We start from the raw sequence: 25,819 nt of genomic DNA, 5'->3' as shown, positions 1-25,819 counted from the left end.
TTGATTATTATAGAATCACAGAACAAGGAAACAAAAATCAAACAATATCGAGTTTCTGGCAAGAATAAATATGATTATGATGGATCTGGGAAAACCCCCCATATGGAATGATAAACAAAACCTGGAATGATAAAACAAACGAAGAGTAAAAATAACTAATAAACAACAATAACAACCATGACACATCCTACCATCCAATCCCCATGTGGAAACAAAATTATACTGTACATATGTTGGCTGCAGCATAGGCCCTTGGCAAACCCAAAACCAGGATCAGTGTCGTCGGATCCCCGAGTTTAAGTTTGAAACAGTCTAAGTAGAGTCAACGCACAATCACTCCAAAACAGCCACCTCTTGATCAACCCTCCAATAATTAGCATCATTGAACTCCTTCATTCCAGGTCCACCCTCATCGGATTTCTCCTCTGGCACCTTTGGTTTAATGTTTCTCTTTAATGCCCCTGCTTCCCCGACTATCCCCTCCTTGAGCGCCTGCTCCATAGCCTTCTCGGTACCTTCTAATTCGACACCTACAAACTCAACATCCTCTTCGAACAATGAGGGCACAGCAGCAGATCTCTGACTTGAATCACTTCCTGCTGAACTATCACTTGAGGTTGCTGTGGCTGGAGAACCATTTGGAAGTACGGATACTCCACTGGAAAGGGAACTACCATCAGAAGTCACTAACTGAGCTTGACTAGAAGGATCGACATCAGAACTGTAGTGATCCTCAAAGGGATTCACACTAGAACTACCAACTAGCAGATCTGATGAATTGCCCCATGCCACCCAATCAGGTAAAGGCCTATCTCCAAACAACTCCTCGTTGTCGGGTGTTTCGAACCTGAAGAAGCCCATATCATCGGAAGCACTTGCCTTCTCATTTTCCTTTTTCAAAAATTCACCATTCACAGACCCACTCCCACTAAACCCATTCAGGAATTTTGCATTGGAACTAGATGTCTCATTGACAGAGTCTTTACTTTCAGCCAACTCCTCATCCTCGCCAACCACCACTTCATCATCACTACTGCTGTTACCACCATTTGCAGTTCCATTTAAGTTTATCCCATCCATAATCTCCGATGTGCTAACAGGTGCATTCCCAATTCTGTCATCTTGGAATGCAAACCAGTTGGAATTCGTGAATAGACTACTGCATAAGAAGGGGAAGGGTGGGGGGGAGAGAGAGAATGTTAACTTTTCATCTTACTGTTATTGTTAACGACTTGCTTGACAAAAAAAAAAACAAAAACATGACAAAACAAAAAATATGATAATTCACAAAGTTGAGCAAATATGAAGTTCTTACACTACTAAATACAACGAAGTAAATATTTTTCATCAACCGATAAAACAAATTGGAGTGAGAATTCATGATGCTGGAACCTTTGCCAGGTTTTCTGAAGGCTTTGATTGGCAGAGCTAAATCAAGGGCGGTCAAGGGGTTGAGTATAGTCAGAAGGCAATCCAAATTCAACCTTTTCATAGGCAAATCAACCCTTCCATAGGAGATTAGCATACCAAATAGATCCTACAAGTTTTATGCAAATCCGATTCTTTATATCTGATAATAACAAGAATTAATATGGAATTAACTAGATTCCATCTGATTTGGATCTGAGTTCCATTTAAAATAAGTTATTTTTAAATACTTATATATAACTTGAACAGATATATTTTTGGGAAAAAGTAGAATCATATTTAGAGGACTCGAATTTAAATTTTTGGACTTCCATGCGTATTTGAACTGCTACAACTTTTGGACGCCCTGATTTTGCCATATGACTAGGATTCTGCACAGCAAGTCCAACACATTGACAGCCCTACTCCAATCCCTTAAAGATAGGTTTCGAGACCCTAGAGCTTAATCATCTTAAGTCTTAACTCACACTCAAGTACTGCACAATTATGTACCGAGGGCCTGTGCACCACCAGGATTAGTCAGGATGTTGTTTCTGGACACCCGGTGCCAATCAAAAAAAAATCATGTATTTCCTTTTATTTCATTTTATTTTTTTATAAGTAGCACAACTATGTATTTCAATGGGTGCTTTGATAAGAATTATAGGCAATAACAATAAAATCCAGATTTTACAGGTGTTATTCGTTTTCATCCAAACAATGCCAGTTAAAATTAAGCATAACTCTGTCTATATGGAATAATTTTGAATTCTGCACCTTTCTCAAATTTCAGAAAGAATACATTTTTAGTATATGTATTTTTTTTTCTGGGAATTTCAGGTTTGCCAATGAGATAGCCAACCTTTGGCAACTAAAGAGTGTCACTCAAATTTAAACGACTTCATATCTCATTTCTAATCTTCTTGGCAATGCAGTGGGCATGAAGGAAGAGAAAGTTTTAAATGTAGCTTGCTTGGCCAATGTGTTTCTTGCATGCAGATAATCCATAGCCCTTAATTCGGCCTCTTTCTTTACTTATCAAAAAAAAATCGGCCTCTTTCTTTGAAAGGTTCAATGTTCTCTCACTAGCAAACTCAATTTTCTCACTGGTACCAGAAGCAGCACCACCAACAATGGGAGTGTATTCACAACACTGAAAACTGAAGTCATGAAGTGGTTGGTCCGGCAGATAAGAAAACGGGAATGATGCCATTTGGCATGTCCTCTGTGAATTTCATCAGTCATTAAGGACTCTTTAAAGAAGTTCAAAAGTGAAAAATGCAACGCAAGCTATATGATGAAGAATCATTGCGCCCAAGCATATTTTCCCACAGAACTGATTGGTAGTATGTCTGAATTGTAGGTAATCTAATTTCTCCAAAACAAAATTATTCAGAAACTAACCTCCCTTGGTCATCGCCTAGCCTCAGGGATGATATTACAACTTCAGCAGATTCATCATCGAAGTATACGTCCTGAATTTTAATAAACAAGAAAAAAAGAAATTCAAACATCCAATTCAATGATTAAAATAATTTTTTTTTTATAATTAATAAGAATTTTATCACCAAAAATAGGCACAGCCCAAATATACAGGAAATATACAAAGGAAATAACTACTGCATACTAGAAAGCAGGAAACTACGACAGAAACAGATTCAGTACATTATCATCATTCCTTACAAAGATCCTAGCCCACAAACTCAAAGTAGAAAAGAAAAAATAACGAAGATCTTCAAAAGAACGCACTATCTTCAAAACATCTCTCATTCCTTTCCAGCCATAAACACTACATTAAACACACAGGAATCATTCTCCATCTGGCAGCAACACATTTCCTTGCCTCAAAACCATGCCAACATGCAAGGAGATCCACAACTTCCTTAGGCATCACCCAATAGAAACCCGTCCGACCAATAACCTCATTCGACAAAGACTTTGCCACCTCACAATGTAAAAAAATATGATTTACAGATTCACCATCCTTCTTGCACATGAAACACCAATCAGCTATACACAAGCCACGTTTTCAAAGGTTATCCATGGTCAATACTTTCCCTAGAGCAACCACCCAACTGAAAAACGACACCTTAACCTTCACCCTCCAAATGCTTTTCCAGGGAAAAACACGGCCAGAATGACAATTAAACACCTTATAAAAAGAACTAACTGAAAACCTGAAATTTCCAGCATGATCCCACAATAGCTTGTCCTCTCTTCCCTGCATCACTCTAGAGTTATAAATTCTTCCCAGAAAATCTGAAACAACATTCACTTCCCAGTCATTTACATCTCTAATAAAGTCAACATTCCATACAATATTATTATCTGTACATTGATAATCTGCCACAGCAACATTTTGATCCCTTGCAATCCTGTAAAGAGATGAAAAATCTGATTTAAGAGCCGATTCCCCACACCAAATGTCATGCCAAAAGAGCATCCTCTTCACTTCCCTCACCTTAAATTTAGGAGAGGTTTAGATTCAAAACTCACCTCAACTCATCTCATCTTATAATTAATACTTTCTCAAATTTTCACACAAAATATAATAAACAATTCAACTTTTTCAAATCCCAAAACAATTTTTTCAAATTCCCGCACCAAATATAATAAATAATTCAACTTTTATTCTATTGATCACAAACCATCTCAACCCATCTCAACTCATCTCTGAATCCAAACCTCTCCTTAATATGGAGAAAACTCCCTCCAACCTTTCCTAATGCCCTTCCATAAACCCACCCCATACGCTTCTCTAACTTCATTAGAACACCAATCCCCCCACCCACTCCCATATTTAACAGCAACAACATTCTTCCATAAAGCATCTCTCTTCATGATATCTCCAAAGTCATTTTCCAATGAGGGCTTTATTACACAACCTCAAATTTCTCACCCCCAATCCTCCACAAGAAACCGGTTGACACACCTTATTCCAACTAACCAAATGAAACTTCTTTTCCTCTCCTATTCCTCCCCATAAGAAATTAAGATAAATTTTCTCAATTCTACTAGCAACCCCAGCCGGCAAAGGGAAAAAAGAGAGAAAATACGTAGGAAGATTAGACAACGTACTCTTTATCAAAGTAATTCTTCCCCCTTTAGACAAATATAACTTTTTCCATCCAGCCAACCTTCTCTCAATCTTCCCAACAACCATATCCCATATCAAAACAAATTTGTGAGGAGCCCTCAAGGGAAGACCAAGATACTTCAGCAACAGTGAAGCAATCTTACACTCCAAAATATTGGCCAAAACTGAAATATTACCTACAGCACCCACCAGAACAATTTCAGGCTTATTTAGGTTAATCCTGAGACCCGAGACAGCTTCAAAACATAACAACAATGCTCTCAAAGATCGAATATGTTCTTGATTGGGCTCGCTGAAAATCAATGCATCATCGGCAAAAAGAAGATGAGATAATTTTATACTATTCCGTTCCTCATTGCCCACCTCAAAACCCGACAAGTACCTACCTTCTACCTCTGCTTCCAACATTCTACTCAAAGCATCCATAACAAGGAAGAAAAGAAAAGGAGATGGCGGATCTCCTTGTCTCAAGCCACGTGAACTATTAAAAAACCCAACCGAAGTGTCATTCACCAAAATGGAAAATCTCGACATCGAAATGCAATGTTTGATCCACATACACCATTTCTCTCCAAACCATATTTCCCAAGCAAATACAAGAGAAAATCCCAACTAACATGATCATACGCTTTTTCCATGTCCAATTTAATCAAAATTCCAGATTCATTTGATTTAATTCTGCTGTCCACAAACTCATTAGCAACTAACACCGAGTCAAGGATTTGTCTCCCTCTTACAAAGGCATTTTGAGATTTCGATATAATATTTCCCAACACCCCACTCATACAATTAGCTAACACCTTTGAGATTATCTTGTAAACCCCATTCACCAAACTAATAGGTCGAAAATCATGTATCTCCATAGCCCCTACCTTTTTGGGAATAAGTGCTATAAATGTAGCATTGGGACTTTTCTCAAATTTCATAAATGAATAAAATTCACGAAAAACCTTCATAATATCCTCCAGCACTATATCCCAACAAGATTGAAAAAACGTCCGGCCCCAGAGCCTTATCCCTTGCAATTCCTCTAACCACATTGAGAACTTCATCCTCTTCAAAAGCTCTCTCCAACCATTCTGCACTTGCCTGATCGATGAATTCAAAAAACAGTCCATCAAGCTTTGGTCTCCATGAGTATTCTTCACTGAACAACTTCTCATAAAAATTGACAATATGATCCTTAATGACCTCTTGATCTGAAATGATGTTTTCACCATCATGAAGAACCTCAATTGCATTATTTCTTTGATGAAAGTTCGCCATACGGTGAAAAAATTTCGTGCACTTGTCACCTTCCTTCAGCCAAAGGACCCGGGATTTCTGTCTCCAAGAGATTTCCTCCATTAAAGTGATCTTCTCTAGATCATCCACCAGCACTATTTTTCTCCCCAATTCCTCACCGGATAAGTCCCCCAACAGCTCCCTTTCCTCCAAACTTTGCAACTGCTGCATCAAAAGTTTCCATTTATTTTCTGTGTTCCCAAACTCCTCAACATTCCACTTCTTCAAATCTGTTTTTAAAGCTTTAAGTTTACCCACCAGTACAAAGCTTGGAGTACCAGAAAAAGAGTACAAAGACCACCACATTCTCACCCTATCCACAAAACCCTCAGCCTCCAACCACATATTTTCAAATTTAAAATACCTTAGTCCTCTAAAAGTGCCCCCACTCTCCAACATAATAGGATAATGGTCAGAACACAATCTCGGTAACCTTTTCTGCCTACATCAGGAAAACAAACCTCCCAAGAAGCTGAAACCAGAAATCTGTCCAGCCTAGACCATGCCCTTCCATTGGACCATGTAAAATCCCCATCCACCATCGGAAGATCGATCAAACCAAGCTCAAAAATCAGATCAGAAAAAGTATTCATGGCATGAGAGAAATAATTCTCCCCCACTCGCTTGCTAGGGAACCAAGTAATGTTAAAATCCCCTCCAAAACACCAAGGAACATCCCAACAGCAGTAAACACCCGCCATTTCATCCCATAAAATACTCCTACTATTATCCATGTTAGGACCATAAATCCCCGCAAAAGCCCATTCAAATCCGTCATCCACACATTTGAATCGGCAAGCAACCATAAACTCTCCCACATAATGATCTACCATCTCCATTAACCTCCTATCCCACATAATAATAATACCACCCGAAGCCCTTTTCGAAACTAATTCAATCCATCCCACACATTGACAGCTCCATAAATAAATAAATTTCATCTACGGTTCAGTCCTATTGCCTTCCTATACATTCTAGATCCTTCTTAGTTTTCCATGAGCAAGTCAATATAAATAAGGCATAACCACACCTCAACTTTATACAATCAAATCTCTTGATTACCTACCAAAAAAACTTTATACAATCAAATCAATAGTTTGAATACACCAATTACCTCATCATCACGATCAAGAGCTCCATGATCCTGCAACCACGATTATTCAAAGATCAAATCAATGAGTAAAACCAGCCACCCAGGGCAGCAGAAAGGGGAAATTACATATAAAAGGGATGGTTGTATAATGATTAAAAAGCATCTAACTATACACCTCTTCCACATCTTCATTTCCGTAGATTTTGTAGCGAAAGGCCTGGCTTAAATTGTTTGCTAGAGCCGCCACATCATAATCTCTATCATGAAGATCATCATCATCACTGTCCCTTGTCCTATCTTGCAAGGCAGTCGGACGGCTGCAAATGGTGAGTAGGAATAAAAAAGATCCATGATGTTAAATACCGGTGAAGAACATGGCAGACAGACTCAAGTCACGATCCACTCACATATAAACTCGAATAACATTTTTCACTAGACAAAAACAACACAATAGTACTGAAGTGCAACCGTAGTCAGGGAGAACAGATACAAATATCTTGTCCTGATAATGTTTTTACTTTTGTTATTATTGTTTTAAGTAATCAAAAAAATTTCAATAACAGAAGTAAACCTCCAAAATCTCATATTTTCAAAATTGCTTAGAATAGAATGCATAAGTTCAGAACATGCATGGCACTTGAGATCATACCCACAAGCCCATCGGAATACGTTTTCAACCACATTGCACTCATGCAGAACAGTAGCTTGCCATTCACTCCATTCACTATTTTCCTAAAAATAACAAATGAAAGTAGTGGTGTTAGTATTGGTATTTAGTAGTACAGATCCGTTTGAAAGAGATGCTGAAAAATCATCTTTAAATATATTAAAGTTATAAGTTCTTTCATTTTATCAATTACAGGTACCCACATTGCACCAAATACCCACCACACAGGAATCAGTACGAGGAAATACAGAAATTGTAACATATATTTAAAAGAAAAATTGAATATCATGTAATATTTCAGGAGCAAATAAAAAATTGATCTGTAGATAAGTTCAAAACAAACAATATTGCCAGTTGTAAATAGCAAAGATTCAACAAATACATCATACATGATTTAACACGAAAAATAGTCGTACTGTAAAGAGAAAGAGGCCTTTTTCAAAACTCCTTTGCTATTAACCAGAGCACCAATGAAGTAATCTTTAGAAAGAAATAAATGTATACTTTCCAGTCAAACAATAGCACATGGTGGATTGCTTTACCTATAACCCACCTGAAGACCCGCCTGAATGTGGCTCTGACTGTTTCCCAACTGAACAAGCTTATTAGAAATTCTCCTAATGTGTCCAATGTTTCCTACCCGAGGTGCCCGCTTTCCAGCAGCAGGAATTGTTGGCTACAAATTCAGGAAAGTATAGAAGAATCAGACTTTCTACTGCAATCAACAGCTAAGAGAACATAAATATTTATGCAACCACGTGATATTACACATAATACGCCGTGTATCTATTTTTTCTTTTTGTACCTTCATTTTAATCTTGTTTGGTTCAGCAGAGCATTATAAATGTGCTACAATGATATTTGAGAGTCATAAAAGATTGACCTGATTACTGTCACCAGAAAGAATGGATTCTTTATCTGTTTGGAGAATCTTTCCAATTAAATTGCACTCTCGAAGAAGATGATTGGCGATGCTATCATTCTTGCTGTCCAAACATGAGAATACAATACTCTCTACATGGTGGTGCAGCGAGTTATTGTACGGGTACCTGCGTCATTGAACACAGACAACTAACTAAAACCATGCATCTTCAGTATAACGAAAATAAAAGCAATTTTTCTTGCACGAGAAGACCAACAATTCTCTAAATAACAGCAACTTGGCCACTCATGCATTCAAAGTCAAAATGAGAAACTTACTCAAAGAAAAGATCAATGACTCGTCGAATGGTTCCTGTGCTGACCAATTCATTCTCTGCAGCATCATTGGCAGTTTTCAATAGCACCGCAATGAACTCCACAATCTGGAAAGAAAAAGAAAAGAAATATCAGGAAAATAAAAATGGATATCCAAAAGACAACAATAAACTCTGTTTCTGAACTCCACAAGAGTTTTAGCCTAAACTCAGAAGGATACAATATACAAATATTGACTATGGGTAAAGGATATATGACAACCAACTGTGTCAGTTTTACTCCACTCAAGTTCAAAATTGGATCACGCTTGCTTATTAATGAAATTAATTGCTTATAAAGAATTGGGATTAGATTCAATTATGTCCAGCAAATTAAATATAAAATACATAAACAAACTAACCTTTAAACGATGCTTCCCAAGAGGAGGCCTCAATTCTCCATATGTAGTAGGTAGTATCTTCTCATGAGATGACACATTCAGAAGTGCAAGCAGGTCACCTACATAATAAGAGTTGTATAATTGTAGGTTTGGGAAGTATAGAAACAGCAGTATTAGCAAGGCTATTAAGCTGTAATTGATACGGCCGGTATGGATAGGTAAAGCAACCAGTTTTTTCCCCCTTTTGACGGTCTTTCAATAGTTTTATTATTAATCAGAAGATGCTGGCTTTATTCCAGAAATGACACCAATTAAATCACTGAATGCCAATAAATTCCGGACAAATTATAATGTTACTTAGTTATCTCAATATATAGGAAATGGCAGTATGATTATATAGGCCCACACCATTATACATAGTCTGCTTCGTTCATCAAATAAGATGGTTGTGGATCCTATATTAAAGTGATAAAGAATTTTCATGTCCATCTGACAATCATCTTCTCCAATTTGTTCCACTATGTCATGAATGGCCTACCAAAACTTCAAGATTCCTATGAAGAGACAAATCCACCAAATGATGGAGTATTGATCTTGGGTCATGTCTCGACAGGTGGGAGATTTGGTGGCTTGTTGTTGTAGTCCAATTAGTACCCATAGCAACTCCAAGGTTTGGAAGATGGTTCCTCTGTGTCATCTGTGGTCTTTGGTGGGAACGAAATGCTCAGACTTTTGAAGACTGTGAGAGGACGGCGCTAAAAGTTAAGAGCTCTTACATTCAATTCCCTTTATGTATGGATGGCAGCACAAAATGGTTTTCATTCCTATAACTTTCCATATTTCATGGAATTGTGTTCTTTTTCTTTACCCATATAGATGGGTGTTTCCTACTATATACTTCCGGAGTACTTGGGCTGTGCCCCTTTGTGCTTTCAGTAAAAACTACCTCACTTATCAATATAAATAGATAAATTCTTGTTATATCAACTTCTTGGCATGCATAAGATTTCAAGCAATTAAAGTTCGTCATATGTGAGTCCTCATCTTTGTCTGTAATACCACATCTCCTAACTTAAAAATATTTTGCAGAAGTAACCAGTATGATGCATCAATGAATGCAGAATGCATGAAACTAATCAATGCACTTTATATATAAACCCAATATCAAGTGCTTGGAGATAAGGCCTTTTCAATTCCATTCAAACCATCAGTGACAAATAAACTATACAGGAGATTTTTTTATAAACATCTATAAATTTAAAATTTAAAATGTGATGGAATTTATAACATATATCTGACAACCAATTTTGTAAACCACAGATTTAAGTTTGACAACAATTTTTTTATAAGTTAATTTTTTTCAAATAAATCATAGAGGTAATGCTTTATTTTAAGGTCATCAAGCAAAATAATGAACTAAATAAAACAGGACTTTGTTCAGTAACTTAACTTTTTTTTTTATTAGAGATAAATATTATATATATGAATGAAATAGGCATAGCCTATGTACACAGGAAGTATACAGAAAAACACCTAAATACATTCTAAGAGCAATAAATTAAAGACAAAAAATCATAAACGTTGTCCCCATGCAATACAATAGCGGAAAACCAACACATTAAAGTGTGTAACAATAAATTCTTCAACTCAGCCATTGTGAGTTCCTTGTCTTCAAAGCAGCGCGCATTCCTTTCCGTCCAAATAAACCACATGATGCACAACGGAATCATCTTCCATACCACTGCCGCTTGATGACAGCCTTGCATCTTTCTCCAACAACCTAACAAATCCACCACCCTCGTAGGCATAACCCAAGCAACAAATCCACAGCACCCTTGTTACCTCACAATGTAGTAAAAGATGGTCCACAGATTCTCCATTCTTTTTACACGTAACACCAATCCATCACTACACATCCTTTCTTCCTCAAGTTGTCCGTAGTCAAGATTTTCCCAAAAGCGGCATTCCAAACAAAAAAAGCTACTTTAGAAGGCACATGAGACCTCCAAATCTTCTTCTAAGGAAATGGAGTATGAACTTGTGTTGTCAAGATGTTATAATACGCCTTAACTGTACATAACTTGTGATTATTAGACCTCCACTTCAATCGATCCCGTTGTGCTAAAGGAGTCCCTGTGGAATATAGTAGGATGAAAAAATCTGAAGCAATAGATAATTCTCAATCATGAAAATCCCTAATAAAAAGAATGTTCCGCTGGAGTGAGCCATGAGAAAGTAACCGCACATCCGTACTGAAGCCTCCCTATTAACTGCAATATGATATAGGGCCGAAAAAGCCCCTTCCAATACTTGATCTCCACACCATACGTCCCCCCAAAAACTGATTCAATTGCCCTCACCAACTACAAAGCGAATGTGGTTTGCAAAGCATGGCCACCCTTTCCTTATAAACTTCCATAAACCCACACCATAGCCCCCTCTCACTTCATTGAAGCACCAAACACCCCCAGCGACACCATATCTAGCGTCAATAATTTCCTTCCACAATGATCCCCCCTCCAAGTGATATCTCCAAAACCATTTCCCCAAGAGAGCTCTATTAAAAGTTCTCAATTTACACACTCAACCCCCCATTCATAGCTGAGGCACAAACTGTCTTCCATCTAATCAAATAAAATTTCTTCTCCTCCCCCATAACTCCACATAAGAACGTCCTAAAGAGTTTCTCCATTATATTCATCACCCCTGCAGGCATAGGAAACAAAGATAAAAAAAATGTGTAGAGGTTAGTGAGAGTACTCTTAATAAGAGTGAGACAGCTTTTTCATAAATACACCCGTTTCCAACCAGCCAACTTTTTCTCTATCTTCTCCACCACCCTATCCCATATAGCTCTATTTTTTAAAGTTGCACCCAGCGGAAGGCCCAGATATTGCATTGGGAAAGAGGACACCTTACAATCCAAAAGGCTGCTAAATTGAGGATATTAGAAACCGCACCCACAAAAACCATCTCAGACTTGCCAAGGTTCACCTTAAGCCCTGACACTGCTTCAAAGCAAAGTAACAGTGCTCGTAGAGTTTGGATCTGGCTATTATCCGCTTCACAAAAGACTAAAGTATCATCTGCGAATAGAAGGTGTGAGATAATGGAGCCACCAGAGCCATTGCCCACCTGAAAACCAGATAAGTACCCTCCCCCAACAATAGTATGCACCATCCTACTTAAAGCCTCTATAACTATAACAAATAAAAGGGGAGATAGAGGATCTCCCTGCCGCAATCCCCGCGAACTATCAAAAAAACCAGCAGGTATGCCATTAGCTAGAACTAAGAACCAGGCGGTTGAAATACAATGATGCATCCATGAAATCCACCTATCCCCAAAGCCGCACCTCTCAAGTAAGTATAAAAGAAATTCTCAGTTCACATGATCATATGCATTTTCCATGTCAAGTTTGCAAAGAACACATGAACCTCCCTCCCATATTCTGTGGTCCAAGCACTCGTTTGCAATGAATATCGAATCAAAAATTTGTCTCCCACGAATAAATGCGTTCTGAGACTTGGAAATAATAAGTTCCAACACCGGACTGAGCCAGTTGGCAAGAACCTTTGAAATAATCTTATAAACGCTACTAATTAGGCTTATTGGACGAAAGTCCTCAATTGTCGAAACCTCTTGTTTCTTGGGAATGAGAGCAATGAAAGTCGTATTAAGGGATTTTTCAAACTTTTGAAAATAGTGAAATTAATTAAAAACCTGCATAACATCACCTTTGACTATGTCCCAACAAGTTTGAAAGAAATCCCTTGAAAAACCATCCGGACCAGGCACTTTATATCCTTAGGCAAGTCATCAAGTTTCGGCCTCCAAGAAACCGATTATGTGAAAGGGTCTCATAATAATGTACAATATGGTTTTCTAGCTCCGGAGGAGAAGATAACACCTAAAAGCTTAATTGAAGCGACTCGATAACATTGTTACGCCGATGTGAATTAGTCACTTTGTGAAAGAACTTCGTGCACCTATCACCTTCTTTCAACCAAAGGGCCCTGGATTTTTGACGCCATGAAGTCTCCTCTGACAACAGAAATCTCTCCAAGTTTGTCATAACCATATCCTTCCTCAATAACACCTCCTCCGAGATATCCCCCAACAATTCTTTACCCTCTAGCTCTTCCAGTTCCTCCAACAATATAGACTTATGATTGTCAATATGACCAAAAACTTCCAGGTTCCACTTCTTCAGATCCTGTTTCAGAGCCTTCAACTTGCATGCAAGAATGAAACTTGGAGTGCCAATAAACTGATATGATGACCAACAAGCACGCACCATCTCTACAAACCCGTCTACTATTAGCCACATATTTTCAAACTTAAAGTACCAGAAACCCCTATGAATACCCCCACAATCTAAAAGGATAGGAAAATGATCTGAAATGACTCGAGCTAACCATTTCTGACTTACTTTCAGTGTGCTTCCCACGAAGGAGAGACAAGGAATCTATCCAATCTCGACCAAACTCATCCGTTTGACCAAGTGTACTCGCCCCCTACTAGGAGGAGATCTATGAGGTCCAGATCAAAGATGAACTTAGAGTCCTCCATGGCCACAGAATTTCGATAATGCCCCAATCATTCGCTAGGAAAGCGAGTAATGTTATAATCACCCCTCATACACCACGACACGTCCCATAAGGAGTATAGACCCGCCAACTCCTCCCACAACCTTCTCCTATCCCTATCTACATTAGGACCATAGAAACCTGCAAATGCCCATTCCCATCCATCAGCCACATTTTTTAATTGCGACTGAGTAATCTCCAATACACTCTTCAATCGTCTCAACCACTCTTTATCCCACATTAATAAGACTCCACCTGAGGCTCCCAAAGAAGCCAAATAAGTCTAACCCATGTTCGAGCACCCCCATAAACTTCGCACCATACTTCTATCAATGAATTGCAACTTTGTTTCTTGAAAACATATCACATCCCCCTTCCACATCCACAATAATGACTTGATACAAAGGCATTTATCGCGGTCATTAAGCCCCCGTACATTCCAAGATAAAATCTTAGGCTTCATAAGAACATGGATTGCCCCTCCCTTTCGATCTATCCCTTCCGCCACTCCCTTCCTTCACGTCATAATTAATGAAACAAATTAGCCTTCTAAGTTCTCTATCCTGCTTTGTGGCTGATTTTGAATGGCTAGCTTTAAGAGCCATGAAAAGAGCCTTAAATTGTTCTTCGTAACCTCCAAAAGAAATTCCAATAACAGCTTGAATCTCCTCTACCTTCTTAAAAACCCAATTTGATGGACAACTCCCAAATTTAGAGCTGGGGGGTAGTGTACATAGAGGATTCAAAAACAGCCCCCTCTTCATCAGGACTAATAGGAGCTAATAAGGTCAGTTCCGAACCACATACTAAATCTGGTTCACCACTGGAAACCACTACATTTTCGAACCCATCTCCAGACTTATTCTCATCAACAAAACCCATCTCCAGTGGTAGAATGGCTAACGGAGACCCCTGAAACAAAAAGCCATGCTCCGACAAGTTTGATTGCACAGGGAACATAGCTAGGCCTCCGACCACCACGCACGCTTGGGTCTGTGCAATCTCCAGCGACAACCCACACGACGGTGACGGGAAATCAACATTCAATGGCCCATCCTCTACCAGCTCCTCAACCAACTCACCATCCTCAACAACCTCAAGTCGAGGTGGTTGTACCTAGTCACCGTGGTGGTCAATAATGACAACCGAAGTTTTCTGTGCCAATGTGGAGTTCAGCAAGACGCTTATCGGCGCCGAAATGAATTTCTCGCCACTACAGAAACTCTAGTTTGTATCTCTAAATTCTACCGCTGCACTCCCGACGACCCCAGACCGCGCCGACAGACCCACTCCCATCGATCCCTTATCATGTGGTTGATTCTGAGTAGATTCCGACGACGGAAAACCACAACTTACGTTCAGCTCAGCCACTCTACTCCCTACCGACGCCAACTCCGACACCCCAAAGCTCACCGGTAAACCCACCACCGTCTCCGAAGAACCCACCACCATTGACGTCGACCCTTGACCCACAGCCAATGGTGAAGGTTGAGGCCCAATGGAAGACAACAGGATTTCAGCCCTACGTCTCCAGGCAGGCTTCTGGGCCCCAGAGAGGGTTGGGCCTACGTGAAACAGGCCTGTGGTAGAGGCCCACCAGAAGCCACATTCTTTCCCTTTAGAGAGTTTGTGGTTGAAGACAAGTCTGTAGAAACATCTTTGAGCCCAAAAAGAGAACCTTTTCCCTGGCCCATTACGGGATCCTTCTTCGTCTGCAATCCCTCCTCAATGCAACATTTTAAAGTCCCCATATTCAGGTGCAAATGTCCCACTTGTATCTCCATCTCAGCCAAAGCATGCAGCACACTTACCATACTTGGCCCTAACAGACACTTGCCAAGACTTGCACCTTCACAGAGCTATGCCTTCACCCTCCAGGTAACACATGTCCCCTTTGCAGGTTTTGGAGCACGAGACAGGGCCTCACTGTATGAAGCAAAAACTTGGTGCCCCAACGGCGAAGGAGGAGCCATCCAAGGGCTGCTCCCTCTGTTATTCCTTTCCAAAACAAAGGAAGTTACATAAATTTCTTTCAACAACTCTCCAAAATTCCTCCAACCTACCCCTTTCCTCCCTTCCGGTATCAATAGTAGGCCACGCCGTTTCTCTTGCCCAAATTCCGATAGGGTAAAAAAGCTCCCATAAGAGTTACGCTGCCTTTGCACCACCAATACCTGAGAACCATTTCTTTGGGATCTGATAAGACCAAAGGGCCCCTCAAAAGCAATACCTTCCTTCACCATGAGATTCAGCCATCCCAATGAGACTTGATCAATGAAGATGTGATTCACAGCACGACAGCTGCTCTCAATGATTCTCCACCACCATGCATTCATCTTCTTAAACTCGAAACATTTATTTTTTTATCAATAATAACATTCCTACTAGACCCCATCACAACACTACTACTCATAAAGAAACTTAAAAAAAAACTAAGCTAAACAACACTGGTCTCCATCACCGTTATCAGAAGGATAACACCGACGGAGAGACAACATTTTTTTCCCGAGTGTACGAAGAGAAAAAAATTAGGAGAGAAAAACTGTTGTTTATTGGCAATTGTTTCGTAGAGTGTCCACAGACCCTCGGCAAGGAGATCCCATGAGCCTTAGAGCAAGGGGTAAAAGACTAACAATTTTTTTTTTATTGGCACCGCATCTTCGGGAACAGCGTCCCGACTAATCCCGGGGGTCCACAGGCCCTCGGCAAGGAGATTCCCACAAGTGACTCGGGTAATTTAAGGGAAAATCCCCCAGTCCGATGGCCCCTAGAGATTGTTTGCACCCAATGGGATTTGAACCTTAGACCCGGGGGGAGCAATAAAAGACTAACAATTTATTAGCATTGAATTGGGAGATTCTAAAAATTCAAATTAACACAGCTTTGATTGTCACTCTGAAGAACAAGATTCAAACACCAACTTTATTGCACACATCTGTCTAGAATCTAGATTCATTAAATTGTCTAGATTCAATAATTATCTAGATTTATCAAAAAATAAATCAATGAAAACCTTAAGCCAACTAAGGTTGAAAGAAGTGTTTTTCATGCCTAACATCCATCAAGTGACTTGTAAAAAAAAAAAACATATAATACAAGTGATCTTCAGCATACCGTTCCAACATATAAAACACATTTAAAACGAACCTAGATATATTTGAAATTCCTCGAGAAAAGTAAGTTCAGACTTGAAAGATGAAAGTAATAACTAATAAGTGGATATAAAATAGCATCTCCTTCTACTAAGAATCATCTCTTCCAGCCAAAGCATATAATAGAGGCACAATTATGCAGCATGAGAAGAAATAGTCCACCAGGTAAACACTTCAACAAATTTCACTAAAACCAAAAGTAAAAAACATCAACATACTCACCAAGTTTGGGGAGCATTGCACCGATTGTCTCGGGTTTAGCAGAGATTGGAGGCTCATACATATGTTGACTTCGAAAAGAATGAAACATGAAAGCAGATGACGTCGATCTTTTTGGGTCTAACAAAGAAATACAGACAGAAAGCGAGTGCACAAGGCAAGATTTTGATTGTGAATCTTCCAATGCATGACCGAATATCCTTGCAACAAAGCTGGTATCAACGAGTTCAAAACTTATTACATAATACGTACAAACAAATAATAATACGCATGTGTGCCTGCCTGGGTATAAGTATCAAATTAAATGTTTTTTTTTCTGAGTAACAAACTAAATGCTATCTCAAAACAAACCTTGGGCTAGAAAGTTTTGTGGCTAGAGCTGATGAAGCATTTCGTGTTATAGCACACAGTGTTTCAGCCGCGTTAGCATGCACCTCAGGAGGACTCTGGTCCACGTAAAATAAGCTATTAGAGAATTTATCACCAAAAATGCTTGATTAGAACAGTTTAATATGGAAAAACATATCACAAACTTTAATGCACTCTTTATCTCCTCTTTAGAGCTTCCTTTTCTCATTGCTTACTAACTCTATCTTGTATATACAAGGGAAGTTCCAATGTAGTCCTCAGATCTTTTTTTATAAGTATCAATATTTTCTTGAGTGTTGCAAAAGGCATGACCCAAGTACACGGGACATATACAAGACAAACGTCATCCCTAAGTATTTTAATTTTGAACAAATGAAGTCCTATCACTTAGACCAATAAGCCAGCATAAAATTCATTCAGTGAAAAGTATCAGCATTTACTGGGCTATCAATTTTTGTGCCAGTACTGTCATCATTTGCAATGGAAGGGTTACTTATCAGAACAAGCCACATTCTCAAAATAAAAATTTACAGATTTTAGATCCAGGCACCAAATTAAAAGTTATTCCATTACTCTGTGCCCAAAAATAAAATCTATAGTGAATGCAGTAAAGTGAGCCAGAATGACCTTGTCTACGTACTACACTAATGTGGGAAAACCAAATTTGGAGGTAAAGCAGCTATTCGGTAATTCCACAGTGGGCCCATCAGAAATTCGCTCAAACACCACTGGCCAGCATGAGAAAAAGAACAAGAATGAAAAGACAGTAATCAGACATGGCTTCAAAATCTGTAAATGTTGGCCATGTTTATCCGAATTTCGACAAAGAATGGAACCCTTGTGAAACATATTTCACAACAAACCAGCCACCCAGATTCTAGGCTTCTAATCAGTGTGAAATACAAGGAAGCTACGGCTTCATATAATTCTAAAAACAAGCATAAAACTATAACCAGCTTCAAACGTGGGACATGCAGAATGCTTGAACATTCAATTTAAGAAATCTTCAACAGTTTCACTGGTCAATCAACAAGTTGGGTTCATTTCTTAAGGTAGTGAATATTCCAAATGCATGATATACATGTATACTCAACCACTACATAAATCCTTTATTAAAGGGTGAGAAGAGGCTTTCATGATCCTAAAATAAAGTGCATTGTGACACTTACTGATGGACTGAGTTTATCCACAATCATTTCCAGCAGATTGCTTTCAGCCAACCATTGCATCACATCTACATAATTGGGATACAAATGGTCATCGGCGCCAACAAGTCGAACCAAAACCTGCATTAAAAGTTCACCTCAAGACCAATATAAAACTTGGAATATAAAATGCAATTCTTAAAATAAAATATTACAACTGAAATATTTGTTACCTCCATGATGGATGTAATTCCTATCAAATCAACCAGATGGCAAAAAACATCCTGATGAGCCTGTAAAGATCCACTATGTCTGAATCCAATATAGTTTTGAAGTTGACGAGGAAATAAAAACATACAGACAACATTTTTTTATAGATTTTTTTTTTATTGGCACCGGGTGTCTGAGAACAAGAGTCCCGACTAATCCTAGAGGTACATAGGCCCTCGGCAAGAAGTTTTTCGTAAGTGCACCTCTGGTAATTCAAGGAAAAATTCCTCCAGTCCAATGACCCCTAGAAATTGTTTGCATCCAAGAGGATTCAAACCTTAGACCTGGAGGGAGCATACCACCAAGACCAAGGCCTATACCACTTGAGCCAATCCCTAGGGAATGTAGACTTTAGAGAACCTAGACTGCAGTCGTGACTATTTCTGACAGGCAATAGGTAACTTGATTCAAAGACATTCGTTTTTCTTATGAATAAAACTTCTTGATTACCTAAACAAAAAAAAAAGACATTCATTTCCAAGGTACCAAACCTAGAGAAGAGACTTTAGAGGCAATACACCAACCAGTGATCCAGGAATCAAATTTATACTGTGGATTAAATAAAAATCTGCCACTGGAACAATATGCAGCTGAATCCCATTTTAACGTTAGGAGGTTCAGGGAAAAAATCAGCCCAAAATTTTTTTTTGATAAGTAATCAAAGATGTATTAATAAAGATAGGCAAAGCCCAAGTACACAAGATGGTATACAAGAGATGAAACCTATCTAGGTCGAAGTAAGGGAAACTAGAAAATCATGAAAATTCAGGCCATTAAAATCTAAAGCAATGGCCCAAAATTTATGCTCATTAACCAACTATGCAAACTAACGAATATCAAAGAAAGGAAAGAAGGCTCAAACTAAAGCATTTAATTACTTAGATTCTTGCCTATGTTCATTTATGCGTCAAAAACTAGTGACTAAAAGTTCAGGAAAAAAAATTAAACAAATTTTTATGCCAGTGGAGAATTATTTTTTTCCAAGTGACGCCAGTGGACAAATCTAAAGAATAGCATTTGAAACAGGCCAGCCCACAATAACCTTTGATTGCACAAAGCCACACAACATAACAAGAACTTTCATGCAAAAAGAAACTCCAATACAACCCTGGTTGGAAGGCCTCCTTTTCTGAACATTTAAAAAGAAGAAAAAATCTAGCATTGCACGATGCTTCAGACCCAACAGTCAAAGTGGTTACACGAGCATCGATATACAAGTCATAAGAAAGCACCATAGGCACTTCAATACAAAGCCCAAGAACCAAACAAGCCACTATTTTGCAACAAAACAAAAAGGATGCCTTTAAAGATGCACTGGGTAGACAGGATAGCAATAAATACAAGGTAATTGTAACCAAAATGACAGATTCAAAAGTTACTCTTTTCAGGATCTTATGGTTATGTTACCCAAAGTATCTATTACAACTAGAATGAAAAAATTTTGATATCAACAGTCACCCTTGCATGAAAGGACCCCAATAGCAGCAAAGAACTCTGACCATCCAGATGCAACAACATCACTAGGGGCAAAATACAGGATGAAGTCATTCATATATTCATGAACACAAGCAATAATCCCAAGTTGTTCTGAGGGATCAGTTGAGCCACAATATTAAGTACAAATATCATTCAAGCACATTAGCTTGATGTTTTCCATGAACAAGAGGAAATTAACTTCAATCTAGGGCACATTGTTGTATCTAGAATGTTGGAAGAGCTCATAATAATTCAAATCATAAAACAATGCAGAGTTGAGCAAGTTGCTTACTTGGACATAATTCATAAGTGGGACAGTCTTCCGTATCATAATACATATGACGACCTAAAATGACACCCAAAAATAGCTTCAAGAATTGCTTTGCCTAAGCAGTCGGATTAACATTGCCCAAGAAATATCACAGAAACCAAGTTTCTCATATCATCACAGCATACCTTGCTGAAGTACCCAGCCAACAAAGTACTACGTGGACGATTAGGTTCCAAGAAGGAGAAGAGTAAGTTCATCAGCTGCAATCACGGGGAAATTATAAGAAATCAGTAACAAAACATTATTAAATCAACTTCCACCCTTTTAGATAATGTGTGATCATGAATAACCGTAGACACATACCTCCTCTTCATCCACCAAAGTCTTCAAAATAACATCAATTTCGCATGTGAAAATCTCACATGAAATGAATGGGAATCTAAATCATTAAAAAAAATTTGCCAATAAAATTAGAAGCAAGAAAGAAAGTTTCAGAACACATGGAGCATTGAAATCTGAAAACTAACGAAGATCCCTTTGTTTTTTTTTTATATATTTGCTGAGTCAGAGCACTATACTTGAAGGCTCGTTTGCTTTCAGCATCCTCTGGGGCTTCATCAACAATATAGTGTAATAACTGCTCCACCTGGGCTCTATCCCGGAGACTAAAACATAAACATCAAGTAGTTTCCAGCATCAGCTTCTATATTATCCAACAAACAGTCTACAGCTCATATCAATTATAATAGCTTCAAAGAAACCCAATTACGTAGAAACTCAAGGAAATTAAGCTAATAGCTAATAAAGCTTGAAAAAAAAAAAAAAAAAGAAGAAAAGATGGCCCAGGTAGAATGGAGAAGAAATACTACAAGTTAATGAGCCGACTGTTTAATGCTTTGCATTCTTGAATTATTTCTTCTTCATCCAGAAGCTCTTCCAAGGTGAAGTTGTCCTTGTCTAATATTGACTCCACCTGTATACAAGAAAAAGAAATAACAAGCTTAAATAGATTAATTATGGGGATAAAAGGAAAAGAAAAAAGCATGCATGCAGGCAAACCCAAGCATTCATAGGATACTGCACTAAAAATGAATCACAGCCAAGTACCCGTAAGCAGTAAAACATCTTTATGAGTTCGCTCTAAAGTAATGTAACTCAAGGAAAGCACTAGCCACACCTATGCTATATCCCAAAAAAGGCTAACCAATTAACTTCCCATAGAATCACTTATAAACTCCAGCTTCACCTAATAAGTAGCCAATGTGGGACTTAGCACCATGACTATCTTTATAAACTACCCACCCGATGTGGACTATTCATATTCCCAATCTGGGACTTGAGTGTTACAAGTAATTCTAAGAGCACTCACAATGATTTATTTACACTTTTTTCTAAAATAGACCAAAGCCATTTTATCTATTTTGGCCAATGGCTTTTAAAATGTACTCTTCATTAGCTTATCTATTCTTTTCTTATTCTTTCTTTATTCCTTTTAGAAAATAATGTGATTGTAAGAATGTAAAGAAAGAGAGATCAAAAGAGAAACTGTAAAAAAAAAATTATATAAATTAATAGTGCTTATTCAAATGTAGTCACTGTAGCACATATGAGTTTTGCATATAGTTTACATAAGCTGATGGAGATCATTTTTTGAACCATTGTTAGCCATTGTGCTTTCTTGTGCAAGATGAATAAACCATTGTGATTGCTCTAATGCCTTGAAACAACTGTATTAAATTCCTAGATATTGTTCCAACTTCAAACCCATATGACTAAAAAAATCTCATAGCTGTCCACAGCTTTCTTGCACATGAAGCACCACTTCATAACAATCTTTTCCTTGGAAGAGTATTTGGAAGGCTCATGTTCCGTCAAAGGTTGGTCAAAGTGGTGAAAGGCCTTGGTCTTGGGGTATCACTCCTTTCAAGGTCCAAAGTTCAACACCTCATGGGTGCAAACAATCCTTTAGGACCACATCCCTTGATGAAAAGTCAGCGATTTAACCAACTCCGTGTAGGGAAACTTCCAAGGGTGCGGTGCCCAGGACCGAGGTTTACTCTACAGGGGTGGGTCCAAATGGCCTTAACTTGGACAGGTTCACCGACATTAAAAAAAATAAAAAGGTTACTTTTTTTGTTTGGACATCAACAATTGGGAATATTCAGACAATTGACAATTTGAGAAAGCTTGGGATGATTGTTATGGAGTGGTGCTTCATGTGCAAGAAAGCTGCGGAATCAGTGGATCATCTACTTATACATTGTGATATGGCTAAAGTGTTATGGGATGGTGTGTTTAGAAGATCCGGACTGTCCTGGGTTATGCCAAAATCAGTGGTAGACTTACTCGCATGTTGGACTAGACTTCATACTTGCTCTCAAGTGGCAACTGCGTGGAAGATGATTTATGTGTGCATTATGTGGTGCATTTGGTTGGAAATGAATGAGAGGTGTTTTAATAATAGGGAGCGCAATGTAGAAGAACTCAGGAAATTTTTTATGTGTTCCTTGTTTAGTTGGTTTTCAGCTATTGTACTTAATGGAGGGGCGGTCCATGAGTTTTTGTCCTCGTTTTTCTAGCTTTAGAATGTATTTAGGTGTTTCTTTTGTATACTTCATGTATACATGGACTGCATCTATTGCATTTGATGAATTAAATTCTTACTTATAAAAAAAAATTAATAAAATAGTTAGCTTTGTAGACTTAATACTTCTCGTGTGCTATTGGAGTGTTACATAGTCCCCCTCTTAAATTCCTAATGTCCTTGTCAGGACCATGCCATGAAGTGGTCCAAATGACTGGCCTTACTAGGTGGCTATGATACCATATGTAATGACCTGGGAAAATTGCTACACACATCTAGGCTATAACTCCCAAGAGACTAATCAAATTCAAGTTTCCCAAGAATCACTTGTAAAGCCAAATTTCAACAAGTACCATATGTAGCACTTCGCACCCATGACTACATTTATACCAAGCCACTCTATACGAGTTATTCATATTCTTAATGCGGGACTGGATTGTTACAAGTAAACATTAATGTATTGGCAAAACTACATTGAATGCCTAGATATTGTTCCAATTTCAAAGCCATGTGATTAAAAACTTCTCAAAGCTAATCATTCCATCCATATTCCCAGCAGTGAAAAGATGGTTATAAGAATGTTATAAAGAAAAGGTGGGACTCTGCAATTTCAACAACATTCACAGTAAAATACCATATTGATAGGCAAATTAGAATCCCACAGAACGCATCACTTAAATCTATACAATAAGTGACACCGCAAACAAATTCATGTAGTTTGCCACTGGAAGCACACGCATTCTATCAAAGAAGTAAGCCACTGGATGAAGTTCATGACAAAAACAAAAAGCAGAGGCAAAAAAAGTACACGTATTCATAAACTAAAACTAGCAAAGCTCACGTCAATTAGTCCAAAGTAAATTCGAAGGAACATATCATCAAGTCGAAACAAAAGCTAAATCTTCAGCAAATTAATGAAACAAAAAGAGGCTAGCTTTCCATTTCCAAGTACAAAAAGAGTAAATTCGGCCCAGAAAAATACGAAAATAAAAGACCAAATCTAAACACCGTAACCAATTTCGTTGAAATACAAAGCCAGAGAAGTAGCATTATTAAGAGTCAGGAAAATTGGGTTGAAAACACTTACGGGTGAGGAGGTAGAGAGAGATGAGATCTTCCAAAACATGTCGAAGAAAGGGGAGGATTCAGCAGAGCTCGAAGCAAGACCTGCGCAGATCTGTAAAGCCCTAGAAACAAGAGGAAATCTAGGTCAGGGAAAGACGCGGAGAGCTCGAGATTCAAGGGAGCTGTGGTTGGAGCTGGAAACCCTAATTTTTCGCGAGAGGGCGTACTGACAGATCGGTGCTGGCCAAACAAAAAATCGGAGGAACGGAATTAACCGCTGAAGTACAGAATTTCCCAATTTGGTATGAAAAAAATAAAAATTAAGTCCAAATATTTGAAATTAAAATTTGAAATAAAAGAAATCAAAATAGAAAATAGTTGAAATAAAAAAAAAATTAAGATTTAGATCTCGATTGGTTAGACAATAAGATGAGATGAGATTAAAGTTAAATGTTAAATAAAATATTATTATAATATTATTTTTATTTTAATATTTGAAAAAATTGAATTATTTTTTTATATTTTATATGAAATTTTAGAAAAATTACAATGATTAGATAAGATGAGTTGATTTGTGAAAACAAACCAGACCTTAGGCTCCTTTTTTTTTTGCACAATAGGCTCAATTTAGATGTTGAGATAGTCTCATCTCATCTTATCTAATTATTACAATTTTTTCAAATTTCAAAACAAAATATAATAAACAATTTAGTTTTTTAAATTGTAAAATAAAAATTATATTAAAAAATTATATTCTAACAACATTTCATTCAGTTTTCAACTTTCGTCTCTTCTCAACTCACTATCTAAATCAGGCCAAATAATTTTCAATTTCAAATATTCAACTTTTTCTCTATCATTATCTAATCATTACAACTTTTATAAACTTCCAAATAAAATATAAAAAATAATTATAACTTTTTTAAATCTCAAAACAAAAATTATATTAAGAAATTATATTTTAATATTCAAATTTTTCTCTATTTTTTCTCAAAATTCTATAAAATATTTTAACTCAAATAATTTTATTATTATTCACAAACTATTTAACTAGTATTCACACACTTTTCATTTCATCTCAACATGGCTTATTCTTCATATCATAAACCAACGAGATTAATTTGCCATACAAGTGGAACCAACCAAAAGGAGGATGGGTGTTTTTTAGTATTTCATATTGTTCGTTTTGTTAAGTAAGATGTGGTGCATCTATTATCATTGAATGACAATGAATCATTCAATAAAATATCATCTAATGATAATAAATATATCATATCTTATTAACGGGATGAAAATAAGACGATAATATAATGTATAGAATTTTCTCTTATTTCAAACTCGACTGGAATAATGAGATGAATCTTGACGAGGAGGAGTATTAACTATTAAATTAAAAAAATAAAAATAAAAATCACAATCGATCAATTTTATCGATTTAAGTAGCATTTTCCAAACAAAAATCTCTAGTTGGATCCATTTCGCCTCGGTATATTCACGGAATAGCAAGGTTATCCGGAAATGATGACCATATGAACACTCCTATGTAATTTATTAT

General features: G+C 37.7%; 1 protein-coding gene across 2 annotated transcripts; it reads right to left on the bottom strand.

Annotated features, from left to right (window-relative positions):
• Positions 1-24,540, bottom strand: LOC108981957 (serine/threonine-protein phosphatase 6 regulatory subunit 3-like). 2 transcript variants are annotated; one of them, XM_035690161.1, is made up of 19 exons: positions 24,287-24,540; positions 21,485-21,588; positions 21,194-21,280; positions 20,979-21,054; positions 20,801-20,875; positions 20,637-20,690; positions 18,832-18,891; positions 18,623-18,739; positions 17,436-17,530; positions 17,088-17,296; positions 9,146-9,243; positions 8,749-8,852; positions 8,432-8,597; positions 8,102-8,224; positions 7,531-7,613; positions 7,057-7,198; positions 6,903-6,932; positions 2,812-2,882; positions 1-1,159 (listed from the first exon to the last, which is right to left on the bottom strand). In XM_035690161.1, the coding sequence occupies exons 1-19, from the start codon at positions 24,323-24,325 to the stop codon at positions 334-336; spliced, it is 2,559 nt and encodes an 852-aa protein (XP_035546054.1). In that variant the 5' UTR covers positions 24,326-24,540; the 3' UTR covers positions 1-333. The 2 variants fall into 2 exon arrangements, with proteins under 2 accessions (XP_035546054.1, XP_035546055.1); XM_035690162.1 differs by having other exon boundaries at positions 1-1,156.
• Between the last annotated feature and the right edge of the window lie 1,279 nt (positions 24,541-25,819).

Source organism: Juglans regia, chromosome 5 (assembly GCF_001411555.2).
Source record: "Juglans regia cultivar Chandler chromosome 5, Walnut 2.0, whole genome shotgun sequence".
Taxonomy (NCBI): domain Eukaryota; kingdom Viridiplantae; phylum Streptophyta; class Magnoliopsida; order Fagales; family Juglandaceae; genus Juglans; species Juglans regia.
The sequence above is the reverse complement of the archived record's forward strand: the minus strand, read 5'-3'. Positions and strand labels throughout refer to the sequence as shown.